This window comes from Procambarus clarkii, chromosome 9 (genome assembly GCF_040958095.1).
Source record: "Procambarus clarkii isolate CNS0578487 chromosome 9, FALCON_Pclarkii_2.0, whole genome shotgun sequence".
NCBI classification, from domain to species: domain Eukaryota; kingdom Metazoa; phylum Arthropoda; class Malacostraca; order Decapoda; family Cambaridae; genus Procambarus; species Procambarus clarkii.
This window is the reverse complement of record NC_091158.1, coordinates 20,344,040-20,357,811: the sequence shown is the minus strand read 5'-3', so window position 1 is coordinate 20,357,811 and position 13,772 is coordinate 20,344,040. Positions and strand designations below refer to the sequence as shown.

The window sequence follows — 13,772 nt, the reverse complement described above, 5'->3', positions numbered from 1 at the left end:
CAACCCTGAAAAGAGTAGAAACATTTCGTTGCTGTTTGGCGCTCACGGCTAGTGATCAACATAGCTCTTTATTTGGTGCTGGTCTAACTCATGCTTTGGTGACATTTTATGCGTATGTTCTTCTAGAACAAATTCTAGAACTTCTCGGGCAAATTCAGGTATCTCTCTCTATGGGTGAAAACAAATATTTTTCCATCCTTCAGTGTGGGTTGTTGAGCTCGAAACCATTGTTCCTTGTACGTCTTACATCTAGCCTTTTGAAGAAGTCTTCTAAGTCAATATCTTCTAAATTGTTCAGTAATTTAAAAGTTTTGCAGAGAGCAGCCCTGTCATGTCTGGTCCCTGTGGCCTGAGGGCAGTAATATTCCGGGAACATCAACTAAATTTCGGAGACAGATTTGAGGCAAAGAGAATTTCACACCAGTTCCTCCATTTATCATCATTCTATTATGCAGGAAGTGCCGCACATCTATGGATCATCCAATAAGGTTAGCAGATTTCTAGATGTTACCACTGCTAGGCTTAAGCTCTGCTACAATTAAGTATCTCTGGGAGTTTGCAACATCTGCTGATGTAGATCTGACTAAATGTAAACTGTCAGCAGAACTATTCGCATACTTTGCGTCATTATATAATGGAATGTGAAAAAATCGCGGAATTCAGAGATAACACCATAAATGGTGTCCAAGAAATGTGTAAGTACTTCATTCATAATGATGTGCTGCCCGAAATCTTAGCGAAATATCCAAAATTTAGTTACTGTAGGTAATACATGCACATGACTGTGCGGCAAAACTAGTAACTGTGTGACTCACCATAGATGTAAAGTGCCTTGTATAGTGACTGTTGTGAGTCTCATGTGAGCCTCTTGTTGAATCACTTGTGATACAAAAGATTATTGATGTGTGTGTATTTGTGTAAGTGATTGAATATGTATGTGTATGTGTATATATGTATACGTATATATATGTAGATGTATGTATGAGTATGTGTACATGCATATATAACATTAATAATTGTGTAACTAGCGTCAAAAGATTGCTATTTGCTTAGCTAAACGAACTAGAGGGTTCAGTTCCTGGACCGATGATGTGCCTCTGTAATCCTTTACACCACCGCCCACGGGATGTGTATGGGATGCATAATAAAGAAAGAAATCTATCTATCCCTATGGACCTCAACCGTTCCTGGTATGAAAGTTGATTTAGTTCGGAAAAGATTTTATTCACCCGGTGTTGAACTTTCTCCAAAGCAGATATGTCTTTCTGAAGATGAGGTCTCAATGCGTGGATATAATAATCCAAGTCGAAGCACACCAGAGATTTATACAGTTGTATAACTACCTTTTCCTTCGTCAAAATTTCGTTTGACTATTCCTAGGATTTGGTTTGCTTTTATAACTGCAGCTTCCACTTGTTGTACAACTATCAGTGATTGGTGGATTCTGACTCCAAGATAATGTTAATGATTTGGTAGTTGTGTATTGTTATGCCCCACATGGGTGAAAAAAAAAACATCTGTTTTCTGTAGTAAGTTGTGGCTTGTTGAACTTGAAATCGTTGTTCCTTGTTTGTGATTGACTGATGAAGATTAAGCCACCTAAGAGGGGGCACGGGCATGAATAGCCCGTAAGTAGAGTTTTATTTTATTGCATGTGATCTTTGGTCGTGAAAGGATATACTGCGTGCTCTGCTCGCATTTAAATCCTCAGTTTGTGGCTGCTATCTCGGGGTGCTCGTTTGTGTTGCATCTGACCTTACTGAGCCGTATGCAATCCAAATTTGGAGAAGTTAGTTTAGTTAATTTATTATGTATCCCATACCCATCCCGTGCGCGGTAGTAGAAAGGGTTACAGTGGCACTTAATGGGTTCAGGGACTGAATCCCAAAATTCATTTGGCTAAGCAAGTTACTTTTTTGATGAGCTAGTTACAATATCAGTGCACCTCGTCACATCAACAATAGGCTCAAGACCGACCACGAGTACCCTTTTCTATATTAAAGATAACACCAGTGCTGATAAGAGACATACACAGCCTCGCTCCTGTGCCAGGTAAGTCCACTACGGGCTCACCATAGCCCGTGCTACTTGGACCTTTTGTTCTGAGTAGCTGAATCTAAAACAACAACAGCTGATAACATCAGTGTTGTCATGACATCATCTGCTCTGTAACTTGTCAACAGATGATATAGTTTACCCTCTTTATTACTTGTTTCGGTTTATATTGTAATCAAACCAATCCAGATATTACATACAATTATTCCCGATTTTGCCTATCCCCATTTTGAATATTATTGATGTGTATAAAAGATGAGAGAAGTAATAGTAGAAGTTTGGTTGTGAGAAGTGTGGCGGATGAGACAGACGACGTCACCGGAGGTGGACTGATGCTGCTGGTGGGTCTTATTTTAATCCTCCTTTCCTACAATACCAACGTGTATCGATATTTGTCATGCTACTCGCACCTTGTTTTATCTTTAGTGTTAAGGATTTTGATACTCGTGTGGTATATTTCCTTTTCTGGGTGGGTTATTAGGCTTGTTATGTGCTATCTACATCTCTGGGAAATATTTGTCACTGATAAGCTCTCACCGCGACTGGGAGTCGTATGTTCAGTGTGCCTCATATTAGATAATACAATTTTAATTAATTTTTTGGGGGACTGGCAGTAAGAATATGCATACAGTACATGTTAGGTTTATATCGAGGTCCATCCTCCCCCCTCCCCCATTCAGGGTTGAATTACTGACCCTGTGACCCTCTCCCAGGATGCAACCCAATAGTAAGCCAACTCCTAGGTACCCATTTACTGCTAGGTAGACAGGGGCATGAGATGATAAGGAATGTGTCGAATCATTTCTGTGCCGACTGGCATTTGAACCTGAAATTCTCGATTTCGTGTCGAGAACGAACCCGACTGTACTACCGGGACCCCTCTCCAGTCATCATAAATTATCAGTAACTATGGATTTTATTGCCAACTTTTGACAGATTCGTATTAATGTCACATAATTATTATAACTGCAGGGAGGTTGAAAGTGGGGGCTACTTTCTCCTTTTACAGTGTCTGTAACATTCTGCTACCTCTTACAGGTTGGGGATAATAAATAAATAGATATTTAAACTAAAACTAACTGTATCCACACATGATTTGGGCTTCTTCTCAGCTTAGAATATAGAGATGCTGTACTAAATCGGCATCATCCAGATGAAGAAATTGCTCGGAAATGCAACTCAGCAGTAAATCTCTGCATGATTACTAAAAAAGATTCAGATATCCTGGTCTTGAGGTTTTATGGTATGACCTTGAAACCAGACTTTGTCAGTACTGTATAAAGAAAGTCTGATAGTCTTGATAAGCAAGTTACAAAATTGAATATAATGTATAGTGTTATACGAACAATTACTGGGTTAGAGACTAACCACGAGGCCAGGAAACCAGTGGCTTTTTGAACTGTAGTAATATCTCGGCATTTATAGATTTGGTGGGTAGGTGGCTCCATGGTTATATATTAATTAATTTTGTTGAAGACAGGCAGCCTGAGTATATATATATAATAGACACACACACACTTACTTACTTACTTTAGGCTAGCATTGGGGTTCCTCGCCCCCCTAAGGTCGACCTGCTGACCTTCCTCAGGATGCAACCCCACAACAGTATCCTTCAAATTGTCCAGCATTTTAAGTGTCGATGAGGTCAGCCCTGTCATGTCATGTTTGCAGTATTAGACCTGTGGCCTTCTACTGTTCCTGGTATGAGAGTCCAATTAGTTCTGGAATATAATGTTTTTATTACACATAATTGTCTCAAATATTTTCTCCAAACATCTGGACAGATAATTTTAAAATTATGTAATAACTATTGTTTTCACTCACACATGCATGTCCTTTTTAGATGGGAATTACAAGGTTGTATGGTTGGAATCAGTTTCACTCAAACATGCATGTGCTCTGGTTGGAATTACAAGGCCAAAAATCTGATGAATCGGTGTGTTTTCGTGGGGAAATATCTTTGACCCAAATTATGCAAGGGCAGTTCTTCAAGTGATTTTCTTTGTGTTTTTTGGTGTTAACCTGAGTTTGATAATGGATGTTTTGATTAACTTGTATTTGTTACATAATTTGATTTTGCGTATGTGCTCTGAAGGCTTATAATTGATTTTATTTTTCAGAGATATGGATATTAAGGCAAGAGGATGTTGTGCTATAGTAATCTAGTGTTGTGTTTTGTTATTGTGATTTATTGTAGTGGGGTGAACAGTCTTGATAGAAGAGAAAATTCTCCTATTAGTGATGGTAAAGAAGCAGTAGATGATGCTTGCAAGATATTTTGCAATTATAAGCTTCTGCATCATGTGCATTTGTCAATGACTTTTAATGATAGCAAATACTTTGTTGACATGAAGCTCAAGAGGCCTCCTGAAGAAATAGAAGAAAGATTTAATATTTTATTAAATGAAACGAAAGAAAATCCAACTAAAGATGAAATGAAGAAGTTTATTATTGGAAACTTTGAAAATTCTGGCACTGAATTTGAGAACTGGATTCCAGGTGATTGGAAAGAAAAGCCTATGTTTATAGATAATATTTATGATCTTCCTTTGAGGAACTGGGCTCTTGAAGTCAACAAAAAATGGAAGTTACTTGGAAAAAAACTGTCTAGAGATGTGCATTATAACAATAACTTGTATTCACAAATTTATGTTCCATATCCCTTTATTGTGCCAGGGGGACGTTTTGCTGAATTATATTATTGGGATTCATACTGGATTATTGAAGGTCTTCTCCTTTCTGAAATGTATGCCACAGCAGAAGGTATGATAAAAAATTTCATATACCTTGTAAATAAGTTTGGGTACATTCCTAATGGTAGTAGAAAATATTATCTAGGAAGATCTCAACCTCCATTTTTGATTTCTATGGTAAATTTGTATTGGAAATTTACCAAAGACAAATATTTTTTGAGTGAATCCATTGGTGCCATGGAGAAAGAATACAATTTCTGGCAGAATAACAGATCAGTTATTGTCACAATAGATGATACACCTTATAGACTGTTTCAATATAGAATTAATACAATAAATCCAAGACCTGAGTCATTTCGTGAGGATGAGGAACTTGTGAAAGGCAGGAATGAAAAGGAAAGGGCAAGAATCCTTTCTGGGATCAAGTCAGCAGCCGAGAGTGGATGGGATTTTTCCACTAGGTGGTTTTTGGCAGATGGGAAACATTCCTCCAACATGACAGATATCAGTACATTGTATATAGCTCCAGTATGCCTCAATAGCTTAATGGGCTTGAATGCAAGACACTTGTCTGATTTTTTTAAAATATTAGGAAATGAATCTAAACATGACATTTACAATGCCTTGGCAGATGAAACTAATACAACTATCAGCCGCATCTTTTGGAGTGATCAAGATGGAGTGTGGTTAGACTACAATGTAGTTAAAAAACAACACATTCCGGGATTTTATCCCTCGAATTTGATGCCTCTGTGGACAGAAACCTATGGTAAGGAGAGAACACCTGAATATATTGTAGAAAAGATTATTGCTTATCTTGAAAAGAATACTATTAGTAGTTATCCAGGGGGTATTCCAACATCATTGCAGAAATCAGGACAGCAATGGGATTTACCAAATGGATGGGCTCCATTGCAATATATAGTTGTTCTTGGATTATACAAGGCGGGGAAATATAATTCTCGTGCTGAAAATCTTGCTTTTTTGTATGCACAAGAATGGGTGCTCAACGTGTACAAGACCTATCAGAATACCACTCCACATCGTATGTTTGAAAAGTATAGTGTAACTGAAGTGGGTAAGAGTGGAGGAGGGGGTGAATATGAAAATCAAGAGGGATTTGGATGGACAAATGCTGTTGTTATGACATTCCTAAGCATATATGGCCACAAGATCAAAACACAAGATGTTTTTGATGCTGCACCACTTTCAGTTGGATTCCTGCTTCTGGTAGTCTCTCTTGTGGCTGTTGCAAATTATGTGTATCGAGTACATACTTGCCGGAGAGTTCAGTGGGAATCGGAGGCTTTACCATGAATATACAGCATAATATTGTTTAGTGTACCTGATAAAGTAAACTCATTCTTCCAGTAAGACATTTTTACTTTTAAGCTTATGATACAAGACATTCCATTTACTGCAGGGCAAAAGTTGAATTGTACATATTACATTGCACATTATACTTAATAGGGCTTTGCCTACATTGCTACAGGTAATTAAGATTAGATTTTAATATAAATGTTTATATTGGTCTGTTTGAAAAATTGCTGCACTAACTTTGAAACAATGTCCACTTATCTTAAAATCCCTTGCTTATACGTACCTCAATAATACAGCAACCCTAAAAATCAGAACCCTTTTAGTTGCAAAATAATTCCTGATTTTGTTGCAAATACAGTACCATAAACAAATGTATATCAGTATACATATTTGTTCACAATTTTTACTTGTTTTTTGCAGTAAATATTAAAATACACATTTACTGTATAGTATATACAGTACTGTATACGGTATTTTTACACACACATTGTGTGTGTAAAATAATTATGTAATATAATATTGGTATTTAGCAACAAATAACTAGATACTGTATAACTAAAATCTTAAGAATCCTGAAGGAATTCAGTCCAAATTACTGAACTGTCTTGATTATCAAGGTTCCATAATACAATCCTTCATTATTACTATTGATGTATTATTAAAACAAAATCTGTTTTAAATTTAGTGTTTATATAAGATGGCTTTGCCATTCATTGTGCAGTAATGCCATTCTTGTGATTAATAGTCGGATGCAGTGGGGGTTGAGGTTATTTATAACTGTGATATAAGTACAGTACAGTACTAATATAGTCAATGTAGAGGTTAGGTGTTTTATCAGTTTTATAGTTGTAATAAGGATTTGCTGTTCCAGAAAACACATGTCAAGGTATTACATTACCTTGTATATATTACTGTATATACATACAGTAGAATAATATTTACATGTAATACCTTGGCACATGTTTTCTAGTAGACCAACCTTGGTATATTGGTGTACTAATAAGTCGTGCTGAATTTCTCTGGTTTTAGTAAGTCCTAGATGGGTAATGTATGTTTAGTAGTTTAAAATATGAAAGCAATTCATAGGGAGTACCCAACTGCAACTGGGTTACTTCGTGAAAAGGCATTCATAAAGCATTTGTTCGGAACATAGAACAAGATTTCCCACAGGCCTAATGCTATCAGGAGGCAGGGTATACATTCCTAAACCACCAAAATCCATTACAAATTCAATATTTTTGGGACATAGACGATAAAAAAATAAGATATTATATTTACCTTGAATGATGGAATTGTCCTGCTTATCAGCACTGGCTGTTTTTGAGAAGTGAAGAGATCTAGTTGCTGGAGGTGGTGGTGGTAGGTAGTGATGCTGCGGTGGTAGGTAGTGATGCCACAGAGGTTGGCTGATTGTCTTCAGTGTCACTTGCTGTATTTCATGTGGGAGATGATGCATAGGTGGCAAAGATGGATTCATCCTTTAGGATGGTCTTGAATCTCAAAAGTAATGGGTCACCATTTCTTTGGCACTGGTGCATTACCAATAAACTTCCTAGACCTTTCAGCCATTGTTAATGGTGTTTTCTTCAATAAATAGCTGGAAGTTCAAAGAATGCACACCATGTCTAGTTATAGTCCTGGGTATGAGAATACTGCTGGCTGAGGTGGTGTGGGTCTCCTCAGATACAAGTCGCTTAGTACTCAAGATGGTTCGCCAGCGTATTTTAAAACCTACCTAACCTTACCCAATCTAACCTAATCCTACCAAGCCTAACACAGCCTAATCTAGGGTAATATATCCTATCCAAACAATATGTATACAGTTTTGACAATCAGAAAAATGAGCTGTCAAATAGCCTTGTGTATGATTTGACCATAACCTGCCTCTATTGTGGGCCATGCAGGCATCTTTGTACCATCCTGTGCGGTCATGTACTGCAGAGACGTTTTAGTAGCACCACTTGTAATACTGAGTGGGTTCGCATAGTGAATTGATGCAGAATCAGGACTAAAGAATCTGGATGGATGAGTGTTCATATAGTGAGCATTTATATAACAGGGACTCCTTGTATCTGTACTGTAAATTAAATTGCGAATAACAATTGTAATTATTGTAACTTAATGTTTGTCTATGCCGTCCATTGCGTGCCTATGGGAAAGTTTTATAATAATATTTCATAATATCTATTGCATATATATGTTATTGTGTGTGAGCAATATATAATATATTTTCAAACTTAGTTTAATGTTGTGTGTTATGAAAATTTTGAATCACTGTGACTGTCCTGAATTTAATATATTTAAAAGCGACTTTGTTTCCCAAAAAATTGTCAGTAACCTGTGATACATCAGCAGGGCAGAAATTTCAAAGAAGAAAATAAAAGTGAAAAGGATATCTTAGTTCATAAAATTAATATTTTGTACTATTTTATTAGTGATGATTTGATATTTTATATTGTACAAGGATCTCATCTTCCCCAATATATCCCTTCATCTCTCAACTGTAGCTACAGTGTAATGTTTGCAGTTTGGTGGGGAAACCTTTGCACATATTACATTTTGTAGATAATGATGCAGGTTCTTGCTAGTTAATGGCAAACATTATCCCATGCAGTGGATATTTGAAGTACAGTATTGATTTTATTTAAGACTAGGATTTAATCTTGATGAGCTTCTGTTATTCATTATATTATTTTACTTAAATTTATATATATTGTATATAGAGGAATGTATGGTTTTGCATGTACAGCAAATTCTTGCTCAAATGGAAAGGTTTATATCACACCAAAATTCAGTTGCATCTAAAGTTTGCTATTTTTTTATTATTTTATGCAAATCATCATTGATTTTTATTAGTGTATACTTCAGAACACACCTTTGTAATCACTTTGATGCCAAAATTATTAAAAAAAAACGTTTTTGGTTTTGTTTAAAAAATATTGCCACTGAATTGCAATGCAGTAAATACATAGGCTCCTCCAGTAGTCTTCCACTATTTTCTGTTGTAACTGATTATGCGGTAATGAAGCTTTCTGGTAGACTATATTCTATATAAATGGAAGGCCCTTGTAGTACTGTAGTTAATAGTGGTCTCAGAGTGTGATTAACCCTTAAACATTGATTATCATGTACAAGTGCTGTACACTGATCATATAGTAATTAAAGAAAACACCTGGTTAAGTATGGATATCAGGTACCATCATTATAATTTTAAATTCAGACATATAATGTTTTTAATCTCTTCCATTCCCCAGTTCTGACAATGGAGGTTAGACCTGGGTAATGGAATAATGGCTGAACATTTAACAGTCCACCAGCTTCTTGTTCCCATCAAGGCCACTGAAGATAGTGGCACTTGAGTGAATTCAGAAATAAACTTCCACCCAATATTTTCCTTGTCTTCCTTCAAAAGTGCGTGTATACAGAGTACCTTTTAGGGATTAGTTGATATTATTTAAACATTTAGTTGGCCTTTTGCTATTGTATTGAGAAATGTTACAATAATTGATTAATACATAGGTGTCTTGTGAATGTGGTTGAGTTAGGTATAAGTGAAGTTACAGAATGAGAGCTATGCTTGTGGTGTCTAGTCTTCTCAATACTCTGTCATATGATGCTTTGAACTACTGGTGATTTTGGTATCCACTTTGAACTACTAGTGGTTTTTGGCATCCACATCCACTTGTTTCAACTCTCTTATCTGTCTGCAAAAGAGAACTTTCTTATATTTTTTGGTGCCTTTATTTCCTGAGCTTAAATCTGTGACCTCTTGTTCTTGAAGTTGCAGGTTTAAAAAAATAATCATTGTCTATTATAATTTATTATATACATGGATTTTTTTTATATACTGAACAGGGATATACAATTTTATAGTGGAGAGCTTTTTCAGTTTGATCCTACATTCCATAGACCTATAATTATTTGATATCAGCTGGTATAATGTTAAATTATACAGTGTATTGAATATTAAATGTATTATTGTGGTCTTTCCAACAAACATTTATATGTGTGTGGTTTGGTAAGTTTTAAAAATAATTTAGTTTCTGGATTACTACTGTATAATGGCAAGGGTAATACTGTATTTCTATATTTTTAATATTTATGCATTAGTATAAATTCTTTTAAGTTTTATAACTTATGATCATGAAAATAAAAGAAACTGTGCTCACCTAGTTGTGCTTGTAGGGGTTGAGCTTTAGCTCTGTGGTCCCGTCTCTCAACCGTCAGTCTACTGGTGTACAGGATCCTGAACTTATTGAGCTCTATCTAATTTGAAACTGTGTATGGAGTCAGCCTCCACTACATCACTTGCTAATGCATTCCATTTATTAACTACTCATAGTATTGTGTTTATTTGTGTTGTTTAGTGTGGTTATAATTTGCTTAATTAAGGTATAGTAGATTTTTCTGATTTTATTGTCCATGTTATTAAAAAAATACTTTTATTTGTATTCAAATATAATTACATTCATCCTTACTGATTTTACCCTTTTCTTCATACATGAAAATATTTGGATAATTGATAGCCCTCTGTATAACTTTGTTTTTTCATTACAAGTAAGTTTCTAATGCAATGATAATTAGGTTCATGTATTTATGCTTTTTACAAATTAGGTAATCAATATTACAAAAGAGGGTTCCTTAATATAGCTTATGTTAATGAAAATGCTGAACATATACTTTTGTGGCTCATAGTTTAGAGAGAGTTTTATTTACTTGTTAAAATTTATTTTCTGTAATTTGCATAATATCAAAGATTTTAGTTTCATATGATTTTTTCTTTACCCTTTCTGTTCCTAATAAATGTTTGCTTTACTAAATATTTATTAAACTATAGAAAATCTTGTAAAAATACTATACAGCAATACTGTATATATTATGGCCATCAGCCTTGAATTTGTGTACTGTGCATTTTACTGATAAAAAATGTCCAAAGGGAACATAATTCTTCATGTTCATCCAACATTTGATTGAATTGATTGTTGCTGCCGAAGGCAGCTAGTTTATTGTGCACCCCATACTCATCCTGTGAGCAGTAGTGCAAAAAAGGATTAGAGAAGGCACAAAAGGTCTTTATCAGACCTCAATGGAGATTATTACTGTACATTAACAATTTCATCTATTCCTTACTCCTTATAATTATGATGTCAGCGAGTTACAGAGAAGGTTATATTTCAATAGCTATACAGTATATAGAAACAGACCTACTTGTGTGAAATTGAATATTATATATATATTCAGTATATTGTATGAGTGTTGGCTTCTGTCTAGACGTGCAATTTTGACTTTAATTCTATAATAACATTCTTCTCTTCTTCCATATGTCTGTCGACTTCCGGTTCAACTACCAAAAAACAACAGACTGAGCAAAGCAGAGGTGGTGATGGCAGTACTATCGTTCCAAGTATGGATGAATAAGTTACACATATGGAACATTAATAACCTAAAATTAAGCAGAACTGATATAATTTACAAGCAAATATGCGATATATTTGATGTTAGTGATAATATACTTCAGTACATGTTGATTCACATGATATTTTAGGGTCCCCTTACATAGATCTTTCAATGATAGAAAACGAAATATAGTTTTGGCATTATATCCGCCATGAGAAGACGGACGGCTTGGCGTGTCAACACTAGTGGCGTGCTACGTGGCTCTGCTAGGCTATGCTGGACCAGTTATTTCTTTACTGTAACAACTTCATTGTAACTGAAAGGTCACCACAATGAAGTTATCCTTAGTGCCAATTCGCCGACGATGTCGCTTTTTGAGTAGACGACGTGAGTGGGTGGTTTTGTTATTAGTGCTGTGTGGTATGATCATAACGTTCCGTTACTGGCTGAGGAACAGTGATGAAGTGGAAGAACAACCTCCTTGTACAGTGTCGCAAGAACAGAGGCGAGGATTATACCCGTTATTGTCTGCAGTGTCTACTCTCCTGTCCCACCTGTCTATCACACATTTCCTTTGTTATGATTCCTTATGGGGTGCTATACAGGAGTCCGGGCCGTTGCCCTGGGATGCTCACGCCCACCTCTGTGCTCTCAACGAGAAGGTGTCTGTGCACGACGAGGCCGAGCTGCTGCGGGCCTTCAGGCGGCGGGGACTGGCACTGGAGTACAGCTCGGCAGAAGGCCAGTACACCATCAGGAACTCCTCGAGTGAGGGTGTGAAGGTGCCGACGGTGCGTGTGGTGCTGTTCGAGGAGGACGAGCGGGTGCACATGTTGAGACGTGTGGGGTGGCGACGACGTGTACTGCCACCAGACTGTGATGCTCATCCCACCCTCCAGTGCTTCCCTCCCAGCCTGGCAGCCCTCCCACTACCCAAGAGACCCTTCGGCCCCCTCTCCCTCCCCGCTCCCAGAGAAGACATCGATTTGCTCAAATTTCATTACCCAGACACTTGGTGGCGACCTCTACAGCCTCACTGTTAATAACGTCACACTGAGTAATCATCTATGAATGTCTCATTTGTTCGTGAATCGTGAACACTTGGAAACTGAATATAGTCGTTAATTGCTACTACAAGTCAGTTATTTTATTACTCAAAGTTGTCTGCCATCGTCAGGCGTACTACAACAATTTAACCTGGATTGCTCGAAAATCATTTATCATATTCCGGCCTACAAAAGAATCTGGTAATATTCGTCTTGTCCCTGAATTCATTCATGCCACGATTTTAGTCTTATTAGTAAAGTGATTGTCATTTATACCAACTCAATATTTTTTTATTAATAAAATAATAGTTTATATATGCTTAATTCACATGACACAATGTTAGATTTTCCTGCTAAATATATTTCAAAGCTGATCTTTGTATATTTGTGAAGGCGAAGAGTAATCTAGTGAAACAAAAATACGTAAGTCAACTTGGGGAAGATAAAGGGGTGATCGCAAATACAAATTGTACCTTGATGGGGTTCTGGGAGTTCTACTCCCTAAGCCTGACCCGGGGTCAGGCTTGACTTGTGAGTTTGCCCCAACAGGCTGTTTGTTAATTAATTGCGGCGCCCCGCAGGCCTACGTATCCACTACTTCCTTATAATAGCATGTCGCATTTTGACGTATACTTTACCAAAGACCAAAAACTGTCGTGCAAGAAAATGGTAGCGGCTCGCGAAATTGACAATGTTCTGTTTTCTGTTCGTGGGTCCTCTGGTAGGTTAGAAAAAGGCACTTTAGTACAACAGTTTCTTGACGTTGGGAACGCTCGCGAGAATGGGTTGCCACTACAGCCCGGTTAGTCCTGCACTTCATGAAAAACTATCCAGTTTTCTCTTGAAGACGGCCACTTTTGTTCCGGCAATATTTCTAATACTTGCTGGGAGGATGTTGAACAACCGTGGACCTTTGATGTTCATGCAGTGCTTTGATTATGACTATAGCACCTCTGTTCTTCACTGGCTCTATTCTGCATTTCCATCTATATCGTTCACTTAAGAATGTTGCTATTTTACTTAGTAAATTTGGGACGTGGCCCTCCAAATTATATCATTCCAAGCTTGAACAGTTTTTGGTATTGAGGTTACTGTACAACTAAACAATTTGCTCATGAATGTTAATGCAAATGATTCATGGAGACTTCATTGTAAACTTAATGACTTTACCATACATTATACTGGAGAGAGTAGTATCCCATAGTTTATGATATTAATCAGTCATCATCTGTGGGCAGCTTAAATATTTTAAAATTAGAAT

General features: G+C 36.7%; 2 protein-coding genes across 2 annotated transcripts; both read left to right on the top strand.

Annotated features, from left to right (window-relative positions):
- Positions 1 to 2,027: 2,027 nt before the first annotated feature.
- Positions 2,028 to 8,451, top strand: LOC123766148 (trehalase). Its single transcript, XM_045755043.2, has 2 exons — positions 2,028 to 2,396; positions 4,176 to 8,451. The coding sequence occupies exon 2, from the start codon at positions 4,200 to 4,202 to the stop codon at positions 6,063 to 6,065; it is 1,866 nt and encodes a 621-aa protein (XP_045610999.2). The 5' UTR covers positions 2,028 to 2,396; positions 4,176 to 4,199; the 3' UTR covers positions 6,066 to 8,451.
- A 3,209-nt stretch (positions 8,452 to 11,660) lies between these two features.
- LOC138362719 (uncharacterized) lies at positions 11,661 to 12,648 on the top strand. The gene has a single exon (XM_069321256.1). The coding sequence runs from the start codon at positions 11,798 to 11,800 to the stop codon at positions 12,506 to 12,508; it is 711 nt and encodes a 236-aa protein (XP_069177357.1). The 5' UTR covers positions 11,661 to 11,797; the 3' UTR covers positions 12,509 to 12,648.
- The last annotated feature ends 1,124 nt before the right edge of the window (positions 12,649 to 13,772 follow it).